The sequence below is a fragment of the Ochotona curzoniae genome, unplaced genomic scaffold (genome assembly GCF_017591425.1).
Source record: "Ochotona curzoniae isolate NIBS_2020 unplaced genomic scaffold, NIBS_Ocur_1.0 contig_1071, whole genome shotgun sequence".
Taxonomy (NCBI): domain Eukaryota; kingdom Metazoa; phylum Chordata; class Mammalia; order Lagomorpha; family Ochotonidae; genus Ochotona; species Ochotona curzoniae.
Genome location: NW_024464939.1, coordinates 16,851,661 through 16,868,471, shown reverse-complemented (window position 1 = coordinate 16,868,471; position 16,811 = coordinate 16,851,661). Strand labels below are relative to the sequence as shown.

At 40.1% G+C, this 16,811-nt stretch overlaps 1 protein-coding gene across 3 annotated transcripts in view; it reads right to left on the bottom strand.

The window, feature by feature from the left end:
• UBE2W (ubiquitin conjugating enzyme E2 W) overlaps positions 1 to 16,811 on the bottom strand; it is a 64,280-nt gene that overhangs the window by 16,877 nt on the left and 30,592 nt on the right. The window contains exons 2-4 of one of the 3 annotated variants that reach the window (XR_005885303.1): positions 15,264 to 15,355; positions 10,749 to 10,851; positions 3,665 to 3,845 (exon numbers count right to left, since the gene is read on the bottom strand). Coding sequence is in view for 2 of the 3 variants with exons in the window: in XM_040994300.1 (XP_040850234.1) it covers positions 3,690 to 3,845; positions 10,749 to 10,851; positions 15,264 to 15,355 (351 nt within the window). In the remaining variant the exon portion in view is untranslated. The remainder of the gene's footprint in view (positions 1 to 3,664; positions 3,846 to 10,748; positions 10,852 to 15,263; positions 15,356 to 16,811) is intronic. The other 2 variants (XM_040994300.1, XM_040994291.1) reach the window with 2 other exon arrangements.

Genomic DNA, 16,811 nt, shown 5'->3' with positions numbered 1-16,811 from the left:
CCTGGTCCCTTGCCATCCATGTAACAAACCCAGATAGAATTCAAAGCTCTTAACTTCAACCCAGCCCAGCCTTGCCTGTTGGGGCTTTCCAGAAAGTGATCCAGCAAACAGAAACATATTTTTCACTCTGTCTTCTCGACCTGATTCTTTGGTTTTCAAATAAATAAAAAATAAATCCGGGGCCTGGAGCCATGGCCTAGTGGCTAAAGTCCTCGCCTTGCTTGCACCAGGATCTTATATGACCACCGATTCCTGTCCCATTGGCCCTACTTCCCATCCAGCTCCCTGCCTGTGGCCTGAGGAGGCAGTGGGGACGGCCCAAAACCTTGGGACCCTGCACCCGCATGGGAGACCCAGAAGAGCTCCTAGCTCCTGGATTTGGACTGGTGTAGCTCTGGCCACTGCGGTCACTTGGGGAGTGAATCATTGGACAGAGTATCTTCTTCTCTGTTTCTCCTCTTGTCTATACATATATCTGACTTTACAATAAAAATAAATCTTTTAAAAAAATAAATAAATAAATCTGAAAGAATAAGAAGAACCAGGAATTCCATCTAGTTCTCCTACATGGGTGTCGGGGGCCCAAGTACTTGAGCCATTCATTATCTGTTGCCTTTCCTCCACAAATTTTTCAACATACCCTCACAGACAGAACATGAAAATTTTCTAATTTTTTTAAAAGAATTTGTCTTTTTATTATTTTTTTTATTATTATTTTTTCATTGGAAAGGCGGATATACAGAGAGGAGAGACAGAGAGGAAGATCTTCCGTCCGATGATTCACTCCCCAAGTGAGCGCAATGGGCCGATACTATGCCGATCCGAAGCCAGGAGCCTCTTCCAGGTCTCCCACGCGGGTGCAGGGTCCCAAAGCCTTGGGCCGTCCTTGACTGCTTTCCCAGGCCACAGGCAGGGAGCTGGAAGGGAAGCGGGGCTGCCGGGATTAGAACCGGCGCCCATATGGGATCCCGGGCGTGCAAGGCGAGGACCTTTAACCACTTGCGCCACCGCGCCGGGCCCAATTTTCTAATTTTTAACAGTAAACCATTGCATTGAAATATAAACTAAAGCTAATAATCACAAAGCACAGGCAAGAGATATGTGCATATACTGACTCTCACTTCTTAACTTTTCTTACTAAACCCTGTATCTATCGGCTGACCTTCCTTTTAGTTAGTCACTAAACGTAACAGGAACACAGAAGTACTTTTAACTGCAAACTGCTCTATACTACACACAATGGTTTTAAATGTGTGTGCTGGGATGATTAAGAAAATACAACAGGAAAAATAAGATTTGCTTCTAAAGTCCTTGGGATTAATAACTCAGTTACAATCTTAAAATGCAGCTTAAAAAACCAACAACAAAGAAGAATGGAAGTATTAATAACAATATACATATATTAACTATACATTTTAATATTCCTGACTCTAGATGTGTGTTTTTTAAATAATGGTACATTTGCTATTTTTCCTTATGTAGTACATAGAATTATGCATAAAGGCTTTTAATCTTACAATTTGAAAAAATACAATTTAATTCATTACTTTCCATGATTATTTGGATGACAACAATTTTGTTTGTTTTTCAAAACCTAACCAAGAAACATCTTCTGGAACTAGCATTAAGACACTTGTTGAAATAATGGTTAAATGCTTCAGATTCTAAATAATCAATTTCTAAATAATCTATTATTGCTAAATGCACTAAAAGCAGATGTGTTGTGATGCAATAAGCTAAGCTACTGCTTTAGATGCACAAAGGATGTAGTAAAATACCCGAGTTGAGTACTGCCTCTACTTCTGACCCAGCTCCCTACTAACGTAACTGGGCGACAGCAGATGAAGATTAGCAGATGGAAGATCTCTGTTTCTCCTTATCTTTGTCACTGTGCCTTTCAAATAAATAAATCTTTTTTAAAGCTAATAATAAAAATGATTATCTTGAAAGTTCTCTAAACACTAACTGAATAAAAAAAGGTGATGGTCCAACTTGGGAGAATGAGAGAAAAAATGTCCCTTCTGAAAATAAATATACAACATAGCAGGTCCCTTTCAAAGGCAAATTTTGTTTCTCCTTTAAACAAAACACAAAACTAAAGTCTCATGGAAAAAAAGGCTTCACTTAATTTTGTTTCTAACAAGTATTATTAAGAAAGGAAGAGGGGGAGGGAGAGAGAGGGATGGAGAGAGAGAGGGAGAGAGAGAAAAAAATCTGAGCTTTCGTTTGCTGAGATGACCAGGCTGGAGCCAGAAGCCAGGAACTCAGTTTTTCACAGGTAGCCACTAAAGTACTTACAAAATCACCTCCCACTAACAAAAGTGGGACTCAAACTTAGGACTCCATTATGAGACTGGAATCTTAACTACTGCATCAGATACCTGCCCAAAGAATAGACATTAAAATGCACGTACTTGCAATATTGTAGTGCATCAGGTTAAGTAACCTCCTGCAATGCCAGCATTCACTAAGGGCTTTAGCTCAAGTTCAGATGCTTCACTTACAATCCAGCTCGGTGCTAATGTGGCTAGGGAAGCAGCCGAAGATATCTCAAATGCTTGGGTCCCTGCTACTCACATAGGAGACCCAGAAGAAGCTCCTGGTTTCAGCATGGCCCAGCTCCAGCCATTGTGGCTATTCAGGGAATGAACCAGCAGATGGGAATATCTCTCTTCCTCTATAACTCTGCCTTGCAAATAAATAAATTGAAAAAACAGAAAGCAAGCAAGCAGACCCATGTTGTGGCACAGTGAGTTAATATCACTTGTAACACTGGTATCCCCATGTTGGAGTGCATGGTTGGAAATCCCCAGCTGTCTCACTTTTGACTCAGCTCCCTGGCTAATGTACCTGGGAAAGCACTGGAAAATGACTCAAGTATGTTAGAGTTCTGGATGGAGTTTCATGTACCTGGCTTTGGCTTGGTTCAGCACTGGCCATTGCACGCCATGCAAAGTAAATCAGTGGATGGGACAGTATGATCTGAATCTCTCTTTCTTTCACTCTGCCTTCCAGACAAAATAAATCTTATTTTAAAACAAAATAAAATATTGTGCTACACCAATCCTAGGCAGGAATAAGAATGCCAGAGACATACAGAGGGTTCTGGCACTTTTAAAGGATATGCTAAATTAAAAAAAATAAGATATTCTTGTCCAGTCTGTTTTCTCCACTTTCATCAGACATAGAACCTGTGGATTATTAAGCACAAAAGATGGAAAAGCCCTAAAAGTTCTACAGCTAAACTGGTTCTTGTCTCAAACCAGCCATGAGGGCAGGAAATTCCCTGAAAGAAGTCACCAGGGCAGGAGCTGCAGAAGGACCAAGGGACAGTATGATGCTTCTGGGGTTTTCCTCAATGCAATCTGCACATTAGAATTTCTTACATACTTTGACCTATGCATGTCTATGGAAATAAAATTCAAATTTAAGAACATACACAGACATCTCCTATTTTAAAAATATAAAACAGTAGTTATGACTTCTATCTATTTAACATTAAAACTTATATTCGGAATGAAAGACACCAAAATCATTTTTTGATTTATTACCAAACATGACACTCCCTAAAATTCCAAAAGAAAAAGCATGAGTCTTTCCACCAAATAATAACAATTTTCTGTTAGAATTATTTATCTAACTAAACTGAAAGAAGAAATATTACCTGTAGGAGTTCTGAAAAGTCCTACCTTTTCCTTGCAGCTGGAAAGCATGCTAATAATGCTAAGACAGACAGACTGCACTGAGAGCGCTGGGGACCAGTCTTCTGTCAGAATGGATAAACAGATATGACCATTGCTATAAACATGAGGATGAACAGGAATATTCTCACCAGTAAACATGACCTAAGAAAGAATAAAATCTCATTAACACTCAAATATTCTCGAATACCAAAAAAAGAAAACAATCTATACATATAACAATTATTCATTTCTAAAAACAAAATGAAAACAAAGCAAAATCAAGTGTCTGAAACAAGATAAGCTACTATTTGATAATTTTCATGAACTCGGTTGAGTATGGCTTTCACTGTAATAATAATAACATGTATGGGAAGGGGACAGCTATGTTACTTTACGTTTCGCTTACCTTTTAATAATTTCTCTGTGGAATTTCTAAATTACTATGCAGTTTTCGACTAGTGAAAGGCAACTACATTTCTAGGAATAATTTTTTAGGTTCCACACATAGCTCTCTCCTTTCTAATTCTGAAACAATATGAACCACAGGTGGTTAGGATCATGCCTACCACAGCAGCACACGCCAGCACTGCAACAAACTCACACAGCCATCACAGCAGGCATAAATTACTGCTCGTTAATCGGCAATAATTAAGTGCCTAGATGAAAAACAGACAGAGTCTCCCAATTTTTCTCTGCCTTTCCTTTCACTCAGTTCAACCGTTTTTCCTTTCTCCATTTTGCCGTAGCACTACTTTAAAGGTAATGAAGTCATTATTTCCTTTCCTATAATAATGGAACAAAAACAATAGTGTTTATCAAATTTCTCTATGTAAGCATCTGAATAGGCATAAGGAATGTGTTAATAATAGTCAAAGAAAGTAGAAGTTTCATGTTTAGGAATTTTTGGTATGTTTGCTATTCCAAAATAACTATCTCTATATAAAAAAATTTAAAGAACTTAACCCAGCCTCCTTTTAAGTAAATTTTATAACATAAGCACTACATTTATTTTGCAGTTTGCAGTAATTCCTAATCCCTGATCTCATCATTGGTTTGAAAAAAACAACAACAACAGATGACAGTCTAGTTAAAAAACACAAAGCCAAGGGCCTTACTCTCCTAGGTGGGTAACGTGATATATATTAAACAAGCAGCTTCCAAGCGAGGCATATCTAGCTATCTCAGCCCTGAACTGCCTCACACCTGCATACAGCGAATATCAGTGAAAAGACATCCTATCTTATTACACAAACTGATGAACCATATGTTGCTTCTAAGGCATGCCCTTTGTTTCCTCTTTCGAAAGCAGAAAAGAGAGCTAGGGGAAAAAGCATGGCCAGAGTAAAGTAGGTTAATATGGAATATGTTACAGAAATGTATGAAAAACTAAGCTATTGAAGACACATAAAATATCTAGCTACAATTCTACTATACTTTCACAAATATTTACATATTAACAATGCAATTTTTCATACAAAAAATAAAGTTTTTATTATTTTAAATACAATAACATATGATGCATTTTCTTGGCTGACACTAATACAACAAAGCAAAAGAAATTTTTTTTTCAGATGATTTCTTAGTTTGTCAATTACATCATCATTTTGTGTTAAAAACAAAAAGCAATTGTGACCAGTCTTATAGTTCCAAGATTTCAGTCTATCCAGCAGCTTTTTAAAATACAATTTTAGTTTTCACATATATAAACTATAATTTATTATGTCATATCCATGCTGCAGATGTCTGGAATGGGAGTTTACAAATATCAAAGGATATATTTATGCTTTAATATCTGAGTAGTATTTCTTTATCCAGTTCTGCTTCGATGGGCATCTGGGTTGTTTCCATTTGCCACAGTGAGAATGACACACATACAGAAAACTACCAACATCTGCAGACGAGGATGTTGGGGGGAAAGGTACCCCACTCCACTGCTGGGGAGACTGTAAACTGGTACAGACACTTTGGAAGTGAATAAGGAGAATACTCGGGCAACTGAAAATTCACCTACCATATGACCAGCAATCCCACTACTGGGAATTTATCCAAAAGAACTGATACACACATGAGAAACCAACCTGCACGCCTCTATTCACTGCAGCACAATCAACAATCGCGGCCAGTTTTAATGTAATTCTTGCTACTCTAGTCCTTGGTGTGATGTTATGGAGGACAGTTAAAAAAAAAAAAAACAGGGCCCAGAGCAGTAGCCTTGCAGCTAAAGTCCTTGCCTAGCACAGGCTGAGCTCCCATATTGGTGCTGGTTCATGTCCCAGCTGGAGCTGAGCCGATCCAAAGCCAGGAGCCAGGAGCTTCTTCCAGGTCTCCCACACAGGTGCAAGGTCCTAAAGCTTTTGGGCTGTCCTCAACTGCTTTCCCAGGCCACAGCCAGGGAGCTGAATGAGAACTGGTGCCCATATAGAATCCTGGTGCATGGAAAGTGAGGACTTTAGTCACTAGGCTACCATGCCAGGCCCTCTGTCCCTTAATTAATTAATTAATTAATTGAAGTGTAGTTATTTTAAAGTTGAAAATAAAACAATCAGAGCAAATGTAACTCCTTAATGTATTGTACATGAAACCATGGGAACTATGTCAACTCAAGTTTGACAAACAGTTTACAATCAGAGACTGTACATATGCTTATTGAATAAACCAGATGTGTAAAATAATCCTGAAAAATAGCCTACTTTGCAGAAATATTACAAAGTTAGAAAAAGGTCTTAGTTCTAATACACATGAATCACATCTGAAGTCCCAACTTGGTATTAGAAGCAGCCTTGGGGGCCCGGTGTGATAGCGTAGCAGCTAAAGTCCTCACCTTGAACGTACTGGGATCCCATGTGGGCGCTAGTTCTAATCCCGGCAGTCCCACTTCCCATCTAGCTCCCTGCTTGTGGCCTGGGAAGGCAGTTGAGGACGATCCGGACTCTGGGATCGTCCTTGGGACCGGCCTTGGGACCCTGCATCCCCATGGGAGACCTGGAAGAAGTTGAGGGCTCCTGGCTTTCGATCAGCACAGCACAGGCCGTTGAGGCTGCTTGGGAAGTGAGTCATCAGACAGAGGATCTTCCTCTCTGTCTCTCCTCCTCTCTGAATATCTGACTTTGAGATAAAAATTAAATCTTCAAAAAAAAAAAAAAAAAAAGAAGCAGTCCATGGGTCTGGCACAGTAGCTCAACAGGCTAATCCTCTACCTGCAGCACTGGCATCCCATATGTGCCCTGGTTCATGTCCTGACTGTTCCACTTCCAATCTAGCTCTCTGCCAATTGCCTAGAAAAATAGCAGAAGATGGTTCAAGGCTTTGGACGCCTGCACCCACATAGAACACCTGGAAGAAGCTCCTGGCTCCTGGCTTTGGATTGGCTCAGCTGTGGCCATAGTGGCCATTGAGGACCAGCAGATGGAAGATATTTCTCTGTCTCTTTGTAAATCTGCCTTTCCCATAAGAGTAAATAAATCTTAAAAAGAAAAGAGGATAAACTGGTAACTCTTGGAGATAGGTTAGTTAAAAAAGAAAAAAGCCAGCAGCAACAGCAGCAGTCATCCCTGAATGTCTCAAAATTTCTCAGTATCTCCTTTGCAGTGTGGCTTATTTTAAAGAGCAAGTGAGAACTAAGACACAAAAGGACTGAGCTAGGTCACAGCACCCACTGGTGTGTGTACAAATGCCAAATGGGATGTGGGATAGAGGGAATGGGTAGCTGAACAATACCACCATGCGCAGGATTCAGGGCTGGGGGCTGGCCTGAGAGGGTTATCGGGAGTCACTTTGGGCTGCAGTTCCCACTGGTGTATGGGAAGGCCAAGTGGCAAGCACACACAGCAATCAGGTCTAGGGTCATGTCAGATGAAGTTCCTTTAGGGACCTCCCTCAATTGAACCACTGGACTCAGAACTTCAACCATGGGGAAATTACAGGATCTGTGGTCTGACTGTGGAATGCATGTGTCAGAACTGGGCCTCCTCAGTTGCTGAAGCCAGTGCAATAGACAGCATGTCAAGATGCACATGTGGGACAGGAAAGAAGTTCATTGAGGCTTGCAGAGGACGTCTAGTGCCACAGAAGGCAGAACAAACTGGGAAACTCTCCCAGTCAAGTGTTGACAGCAAGTATCTGGGCGAATAGAGTCTCTGAGGTGGACTATGTCAGGCAATGGACCTTGGAAGGATCTCATCAACCTTGGAGCAACGAAATCAGCAGCATCTCAGAACTATCAAAAGCATGTAAGCAGTGCCCTTGGAGCATGCCACAGAGGGGACATTATGATGAGACTGGGTGGCTCCCTCACTCCTGGGTACTGATGAGGTTAGAATGCTGGGTGCAAGTTTTCCCCCTTTCCCCAGATACAGGAAGAATAAAAAGAAAATTGGAGAAAGAAATACTACTTTTATTTGAAAGGCAGAGTTACATACAGAAGAGACAGAGACAGATTTCCTATCTGTTGGTTCGCTCTCTAATTAGCCACAACGAGCTGAGCTGAAGCAAGAGCCTAGAGCGTCCTCCAGGTCTCACACATGCATACAGTGGCCCAAGGACTTGAGCCATCCTGCACTACTTTCCCAAGCCAATCTTAGGGAGCTGGATCAGAAATGAACAGCTGGACACAAACCAGCACCCATATGGAATGCTGGCACTATAGACAGCATACTTACACCATAGTGCCAGCCTGAGGCTGTAATTACATATGCCAATCCATAATAACAAAACCAAGGTTGCCCTCCGAACAATATGAGGGAATGTTTTCAGTGATTAAAATCACAGATAGATGGCAGTAGTTAGCAGGTAATTTGTTATAATAAAAACAAAGTCTGGTATTTAATTATGTATATATAATATAATATAATATAATATAATATAATATAATATAATATAATATAATATAATATAATATAATATGATATAATATGATATATAGGTTTTATAGTATGAAAAATATTTGACAAAAGTGCCTAGAGATTGTAAATTTAACACAACTTTCAATCCAATTCTTTCTGTTAGTCTTCACATGTGTATGTTGTCAACACTAGTAATTTTCCCTGGTAATACAGAATGAGTAGTACTATCACAAAGGTATACATGTTATCACAAAGACAAAAACAATTTTCAATGAATTGTTTATTTATTTATCTATCTGTTTGTTTATTTAAAGTCAGAGCGAGCAGGCTATCCTCTGTCAGTTCAGGCTCCAGATGACTATATCAGTCAGGGCTGGCACTAGCTGAAAGCAGCAACCAGAAGACTAACTGGGATGCACCATGAGGATGGCCAGGGCACAGACATTTGGGGCATCATCCACTGCTTTTCCCAGGCCATTAGAAGGGGGTTCAATCTGAAGTGGAACAGCCAGGACATCAACCAGCACTCACATATAATGCCACTACTGCAAGCAGAAAACAATGTTGGACTCAAAGACAAAAGACTCAATGTAGTGAAACCAAAGTTAAGATTCCCTTGGATATCAAAAATTCTTTTTATTTCTGGCTTCCTCTACCCTAACTTTCATTTCTCTTTTGCTTTACCCCAAAGTTTCAATGAAAAGGGTTCACTCTTAATCACCCTGTCAGGCACCACTCCAGATGTCAAACAATTTAAGCAATATAAACTGCTGTTCAACAAGACTTGTGAGGTGTGGTCAGCATTACACTAAAGAGTAGGGAGGGGCCTGACTCCTGTCCTCAGCCTAGTCCAGGCCCATCTCCAACCTCTTCATCCATTTGGGGAACGCGGCAGGGGATGGAAGATATCTGTTTCTCCGTCTCTTTCTGCAACTCTGTCTTTCAAATAAAAACAAATACATTTTTTAAGAAATCATCCTTCAGATGAAAAATTTGTGAGCTTCAAGAGTAAACAGGTTCTCGTTCTCCTGGACCAAAGTTTTGAATTTGGTGTGGTGTACTTTTAGATCTCTGCATATCTCCAACAAACACAAAGTAAGGTGGAAAATAGACTGAAGGTGACCAGTGGATAAAGTCATTAGACTCCCCACTTCCTTCACACATTAATAGCCAGAAATAATGCTTACAAGCCAATAGGAAACAAACGATAACTTTCTGAAGGGAAGAAAGATTTTTGCTTTGATTATAATCGAGATCTATTATAGACATCTAGGACATGACAATGCACATTCCCTTCATTCTTGGATGAAAATGTTTCATAAAAAGCCTTAACGCTTTTCTGCTTACAGGATGACTCCACAAAGTCAGTATCTATTTAATCTTACTCTTTAAATCAACTGTCCACAGCACAATAACTGCAGTGCAACTATTCTTCCACGTGTCACAGAAAGACTCAGCTATGTTTAGTATATTCTTTAATGTGGCAACAAAGCGTGGTTTTCCTCCTTTTTTTTTTTTTAAGATTTATTTATTTATTGGAAAGTCAGATATACAGAGAGGAGGAGAGACAGAGAGGAAGATCCTCCATCCGATGATTCACTCCCCAAGTGAGCACAACGGCTGGTGGTGTGCGATCCGAAGCCAGGATCCAAGAAATATGGGAGTTATCCCAGAGGCTCCTTTCTCTAACCTCTCATTATTCATTTACTACTGTTAAATATCACCACCATAACCCCTATCTAAGTACTAAGTCATTACTTAATTACAACAAAAGATTTGGGGCCAATGACCACATCTATAATGCCTGGCAATGGAGCGCTCTGTGCTTGCCATACTAAAAGGTTGTGCAAGTAGCACATCAGTGCAAAGTCACAGTGCTAGCTCCTCTGAATGCTCACCTCTTCCCCACGTCATTCTGTCGCAAGATGCAGCAAGGAGTATCTCCAGTTATTCCAAAACACTAACTTCTACCAATCAAGGGTCAGATCAGACTTCTATTCTTTTCTATTAATGTGTAGAATGAAGACACAATCTGGGGTGACAAAGACCTAATCCCAACAGAGTCAGATGTTCAGAAGACCCTGATTACATTACAAATAAGAGTAAGAGTAGGTCCCATCCACTATTTATAGTGAATCTTTTGGACATTATTACGAAATCAAAAACTGTGACTTCAACATTCTACTATCAGTAAAAATACAGTTTGGAAAAGCAAGGCAATTACCTGAGGAGAATCAAAAGGATATCGACTACTAAACTTAAATAGGAGTTGAAATTTTTCCCCTTCATATAAGGTCCCTGGTGCACCCTCCATGTCTACAATCCACCTAGAACAGAAAAAAAAAAAAATTAAGCAAGAGATTAGGATGAGAAGGAGAAAAAGGAACACAGAGGACACTCCCCAGGGAGGTAGTAGGGCAGGAGCTGGTGTTTAGCATTTCACGCTGCCATCAACTCACAGAATGGCTTTAATGCCCTGAGTCCCTCCCTTATAACACTTGGGTTAAAAAACTACTTTTGGGCCCAGTGCAATACATTAGTGCCTAAATTCTCACCTTACATGCACTGGGATCTCATGAGTGCCAGTTTGTGTTCCTAACTGCTCCACTTCCCATCCAGCTCCCTGGATGAAGCCTGGGAAAGCAATAGAAGATGGCCCAGAACCTTGGGACCCTGTACCCATGTGGGAAACCCAGAAGAAGCTCCTGGCTCCTGGCACTGGATCAGCTTGGCTCTGGCCATTGTGGTCATTTGTGGAATGAACCAGTGGACAGATCTTTCTGTATTTGCTCTGCTCTGTAAACCTGACTTTCCAATAAAAATAAATAAATCTTTTTTAAAAATAAAAAGTAAATTATTGCCTTAGACCCTGACCATAGACTATAATGTGATACCATTTCATTGCATTATGCTCACAAATCTTTTCTCCATTATTGATATTTAAATTGTTTCTAAATCATCCCTAAAAGTAAGTCAATCTTTTTCTCTCTCCCTCTGTTCACTGTAGCAGTGTATTTACTAATTCAAAGGTTAAGGCAGTTATACTTTGTGAGGTCTTAATATATTCTACCAAATGTCTTTCAAAAACTTAACAAGTATTTGGTAGTTATTTATTTGAGAGAGCGAGCCAGCTCATATGTACTGGGTCATCATAAGCTGCTCCATCCACATCTCCTCCATACTGGGAGGGACCCAATTACTTGCACCATCACTGAAACCTAGCACAAAGCAGGAGTTAAAAGCCATGGCCAGGAATAGAACCTTTTCTTCACTTTTTCTCTACTCAGGTGTGAGTCTTTTAAATTTAATTAATTCCAAAGGCAGAGTGATGGACTGTAAGAGTGAGTGAGATTGATCCTCCAACTGCTAGTTCTGCCCTTAAATGTTTCAACAATCAGGGATGGGCTAGGACAAAGCCAGCAGCCAGGAACTCCACTCAGGTTTCCAACACGGGTGGCAGATGCTCAGTATCTACTGTCTTCCCAGGTATAATAGGAGAAAGCTGGATTAGAAGCAAAGCATCCAGGATTTTAACTGGCATTTCCATATGGGATGCCAGCATCAAATACTATTGGTACTCACTGTGCCAACATTGGCTAGAGGTGAGCATCTTAAACTGTATCCTGGGGCTGGCGTCATGCGATAGTAGGCGAAGCCTACTCTGCAGTGCTGGCATCCCATATGGACATCAGTTGGAATCATGTTTCTTTCTTTTTTTTTCTTTTAACTTATTTTTTATTGGAAAGGCTCATTTATAGAGGAGAGACAAATATCTTCCATCCACTGGTTCACTCCCCAGGTGACCACAAGGGCTGGAGCAGAGCTGATCTGAAGCCAGGAGCTTCTTCCAGGTCTCCCAAGCAGGATCAGAGTCCCAAGGCCTTGGGTCATCCTCTATTGCTTTCCCAGGCCACAAGCAGGGAGCCGGAAAAGAAGAAGACCAGCCAGGATATGAACCAGTGCCCATATGGAATCCCATCGCCTGTAAGGTAAGGACTTTAGCCACTAGTCTGATGCTCCACTTCCCATGCAGCTTCCTGTGAATATGCCTGAGAAAGTGGTGGAAGTTCAGGTCCTTGGGCCCCGAGACCCAGGTAGGACACCTGGAAGAAGCTACAGGCGCCAGGCTTTGGATTAGCCCAGCTCTGGCCACTGCAACCATCTCTGTGTAAAAATCTGCCTTCCAAATAAAAATACATAAATCTAAATATTTAAAAAAAATTAAACAGCAGGATTAAGGGATGGGCATTTGGCTTAGCAGCTGTATCAGACAGAATGTTCAAGTTCCACTTCCATTCCCAATCTCAGCTTCCTGCTAAGGTGTATCATGGAAAGAACAGGTGACGGTTAAAACAGAGTGCCGACCGCCCCTGAGATGCAGACTGAGTTTCTGGCTCATGGTTCCAGCCCAGTAGAGCGCTTCATTGCAGGCCTCTGGGAAGTGAACCAATGGATGGAAATCTACCTTGCAAATTAACAGTGTTTTGAAAATGGGATTCAACCTGTATCAGAGTGAAAACAAAATCAGATACATTTTTACAAAATTTATTTCATTTTTACTGGAAAGCCAGATATACAGAGAGGAAGACCTTCCATCTGATGATCTACTCCCCAAGTGACTGCAACAGCTACAGCTGAGCCGATCTGAAGTCAGAAGTTAGGAATTTCTTCCAGGTCTCCCACATGTGGGTGCAGGGTCCCAAGGCTTTGCGTTGTCCTCGACTGCTTTCCCAGGCCACAAGCAGGGAGCTGGATGGGAAGCAGGGCTGCTGGGATTAGAACTGGAACCCATATGGTATCCTCGCACATTCAAGATGAGGATTTTAGCCTGTAGGTTACTGCACTAGGCCCCAGATAGTTGCATTTTGTTTAATTTTGTAGAGCAAACACATATAGTTTTTCAAAATAACTTCAAATTTTATTTGATATAAATGAATCATCAAGTAAGATCCAGAAATATTTTAAAAATATAATTTATAGGGACCAGCGGCGTGGCCTAGCAGCTAAAGTCCTCGCCTTGAACGCACCAGGATCCCATATGTGTGCCGGTTCTAAACTTGGCAGCTCCACTTCCCATCCAGCTCCCTGTTTGTGGTCTGGGAAAGCAGTGGAGGACGGCCCAAAGCTTTGGGACCCTGCACCAGCGTGGGAGAACCGGAAGAGGTTGCTGGTTCCCGGCTTCGGATTGGCTCAGCACCGGCCTTTGTGGTCACTTGGGGAGTGAATCAATGGATGGAAGATCTTCTCTGTCTCTCCTCCTCTCTGTATATCTGACTTTGTAATAAAAATAAATAAATCTTTTTTTAAAAAAAGATATAATTTATAGATGTTAAAATTTATGGTACTTTTAAAAAAGATTTAATTATTTTTATCTGAAAGGCATACTTTTCAGAGAGAGGAGACACAGAAAGAGAGAGGACTTCCAAACCAAAATCATCCCATCATTACGTAAATTTTGGTTACTTTTATACTCCTTAAATCTAGGATTCAATACATATTTAAACTGGCTCATTTGTTCAAGTTGATTTATAGAAAATGTATATGTTATTGGCTTCTTTTCCTTTTACATTTTATATTTTTGGAGAGTTCTTCTTGTTGTTAATGCAGAGGAGCAAGTGTTTCATACTTTTTGTCTATTCCACGAGAGTGTTCAGAGGCAGGCTTTCAGTTTCCCTTCTGTCTAGGATGCAGTTCATGTGTTTGGAGGATGAGGAAGAAACACCTCTTTTTTGCTATTCTCGTCAAAGTCCTAAATGGTTTCTTTAAATCTTTCATATGGGCCAGTTGTGGCATAGCAAGTAAAGCTGCCACCTGTAATGCTCGCATCCCATGTAGGCACTGGTTCATGTCCACACTTTCCCACTTCTGATCCAGCTTCCTACTAGCAGCCTGGAACAGCGGAAAATGGCCCAAGTACTTGATTCTGCTACACACATGACAAACCCAAACAAGGCTCCTGGCTCCAGCCTGTGCTAGTCCCAGCTGATACCACCATCTGGGGAGAGAATCAGCAGATGGAAGATGTCCCTTTCTCTCTAAATCCTTCAAAATACATAAGGTTTTAAAGAAAAACATTTGACAGACAACTCACACCAAACTTGTTTATTGCAGATGGGAATCATTTCATACACAAAGTCACACAAAACTTTTGAATCTTCCTATCATTTGAAAAACCAAGATTAAGTTTTTTAAAAAAATAATGCCTTTATAAGGGTCGGTGCCATGGCATAGCAAGCTAATCCTCTGCATGAGGCTCTGGCACCCCAATGAATTCCTGGTTGATTCACTTCCTCTAGCCAACTCTGTTTAAGAGCCTGGGAAAGCAGAAGATACAGACCCAAGAGCCTGGGCACTGCACCCACATGGCAGACCTGGAAGAAGTTCCTGGCTCCCAGCTTCAGATAGCCTAGCTCTGGCTGGTGCAGCTTTGTAGAGTGAACAAGTGAATGGAAGATTTTTATTTCACTCTGTCTCTCCTCTCTCTCTGAAACTCTGCCTTTCAAATAAAAGTAATAAATATTTTTAAAAGGTTTTATAATTATTCAGCAACACATATAATGATAAGATGGAATACAAATTATATATGTATGTAAATGCATGGACAAAGTACATTTAGTTGACCTCTTGGTACAAGAAAATGGGAATAAAATATGAGGATAGCATCATATTTTTAAAAACTGAATAAAAATTCATTTATTATACCAGTAACAAAAGATATACTAAAAATTAAATAACTTACTGTGTAATTGAATTCTGAACGCTCTTTTCATTTAAAGTCATCCCTGGGGGTGGGTCATTTTGCAAAGCCAATAGTTCTTTCTGTAGTCGTTTCTGGAAAAAAACACCACCAATTACTTGTACTTTCTCCCTTTTACAATATGAAATTTGCAACATAAATTAGTTACCAGTTACTATGCATAAATTTATAACAGTATGACATTTTTGATTAAACTTCCTCCAAATGCTTATACCTTTTCACTTTACAAGCTCCCTCTATTCTCTATTTTTTTACATGCCTAATTCGTAAAATTTGAATTGTCCATCCTATAATTCATAAGCTATTATCAAAACATTTGAACACAGACACCATAAAGCGGTTAAGATTAGCCAGTTATGCACAAACATCAACTTCTTTAGAACTTCCTAGCTACTCTATCGATGCTGCAAAGCTGTAGCAGTCTAAATTCAAGTTGGTTCAAGTTTTACATAATATTTCCTGTTACCTTCTGCTTAAAAAAAACCCCACAACTCTATAATCACTTGAGAAAAGCGACAAACAAGCTTACCAAAGAACCTGAAAGCCTTTGAAAATTTTAAAACTTAAGTTTACAAACCATTCCCTCTACTTCTTTTTCCTCCAATTCATTTGCTTAGATTTATTTTATTTTTATTTCATAGCCTTTATTATTATCATTTCATGATACAGATCCATAGGCCCTGGGATTTCCCACACCCCCTCCCCAATTCCTTTCCCCCTCACTGAGCTCCCCTATATTATTGCTATACTATAGTTCTTCATAAATAGTCATATGTCCATCATTGTGGGCATTGACAATGGCAGAGTCCAGCTTCCTATTGTCTAGATATAATAAACAGTTTCAGTCAGAGTCCATCTTTGGTCTGGAAGTAGAGATGCATACTGCACTGTATCCTCACATTTGGATATGACAGTCTCCATTACACAGTTACTGTACATCCCCTTAAATGAAAAATCACAATACAAAATCAGCAACAGGAAGAAAAATAGAAATTTATAATACCATGAAGCTAAATAATATGCTACTAGATATGATAGTCTTCATTACAGTTACCATACATCCTCTTAAATGAAAAGCCACAAAACAAAATCAACAACAGGAAGAAAAAAGAAATTAACAATACCATGAAGTTAAATAACATGCTGCTGAATGACTAATGTGTCACTGAAGAAATGAAAAAGCAAATCAAGAACCTTCTTGAAGAAAATTATGCTACTGTATGATCTATTTGAAGAGATTAAACTTAAAAAAAAAAATCAAAATCTGTGAGACACAGTTTTCGCTGATCTCCTTGTCCACAGCTTCTCTGTTATTAGTGGGCACTATTTTCCAGTGAAAATTAAACAAAACAAACCACAGGAGCTTTCTCCTGTTGGTTTACTCCTCATTTGGCCACAATAACCTTAACTGAGCTGATTGGAAGCCAGGAGCCAGGGGCTCCCTGAGGGCTTCCCACACCAGTGCTAGGTCCCAAGGATTTGGGCCATCCTCTGTCGCTTTCCCAGGCCATAAGCAGGTAGCTGAATGTG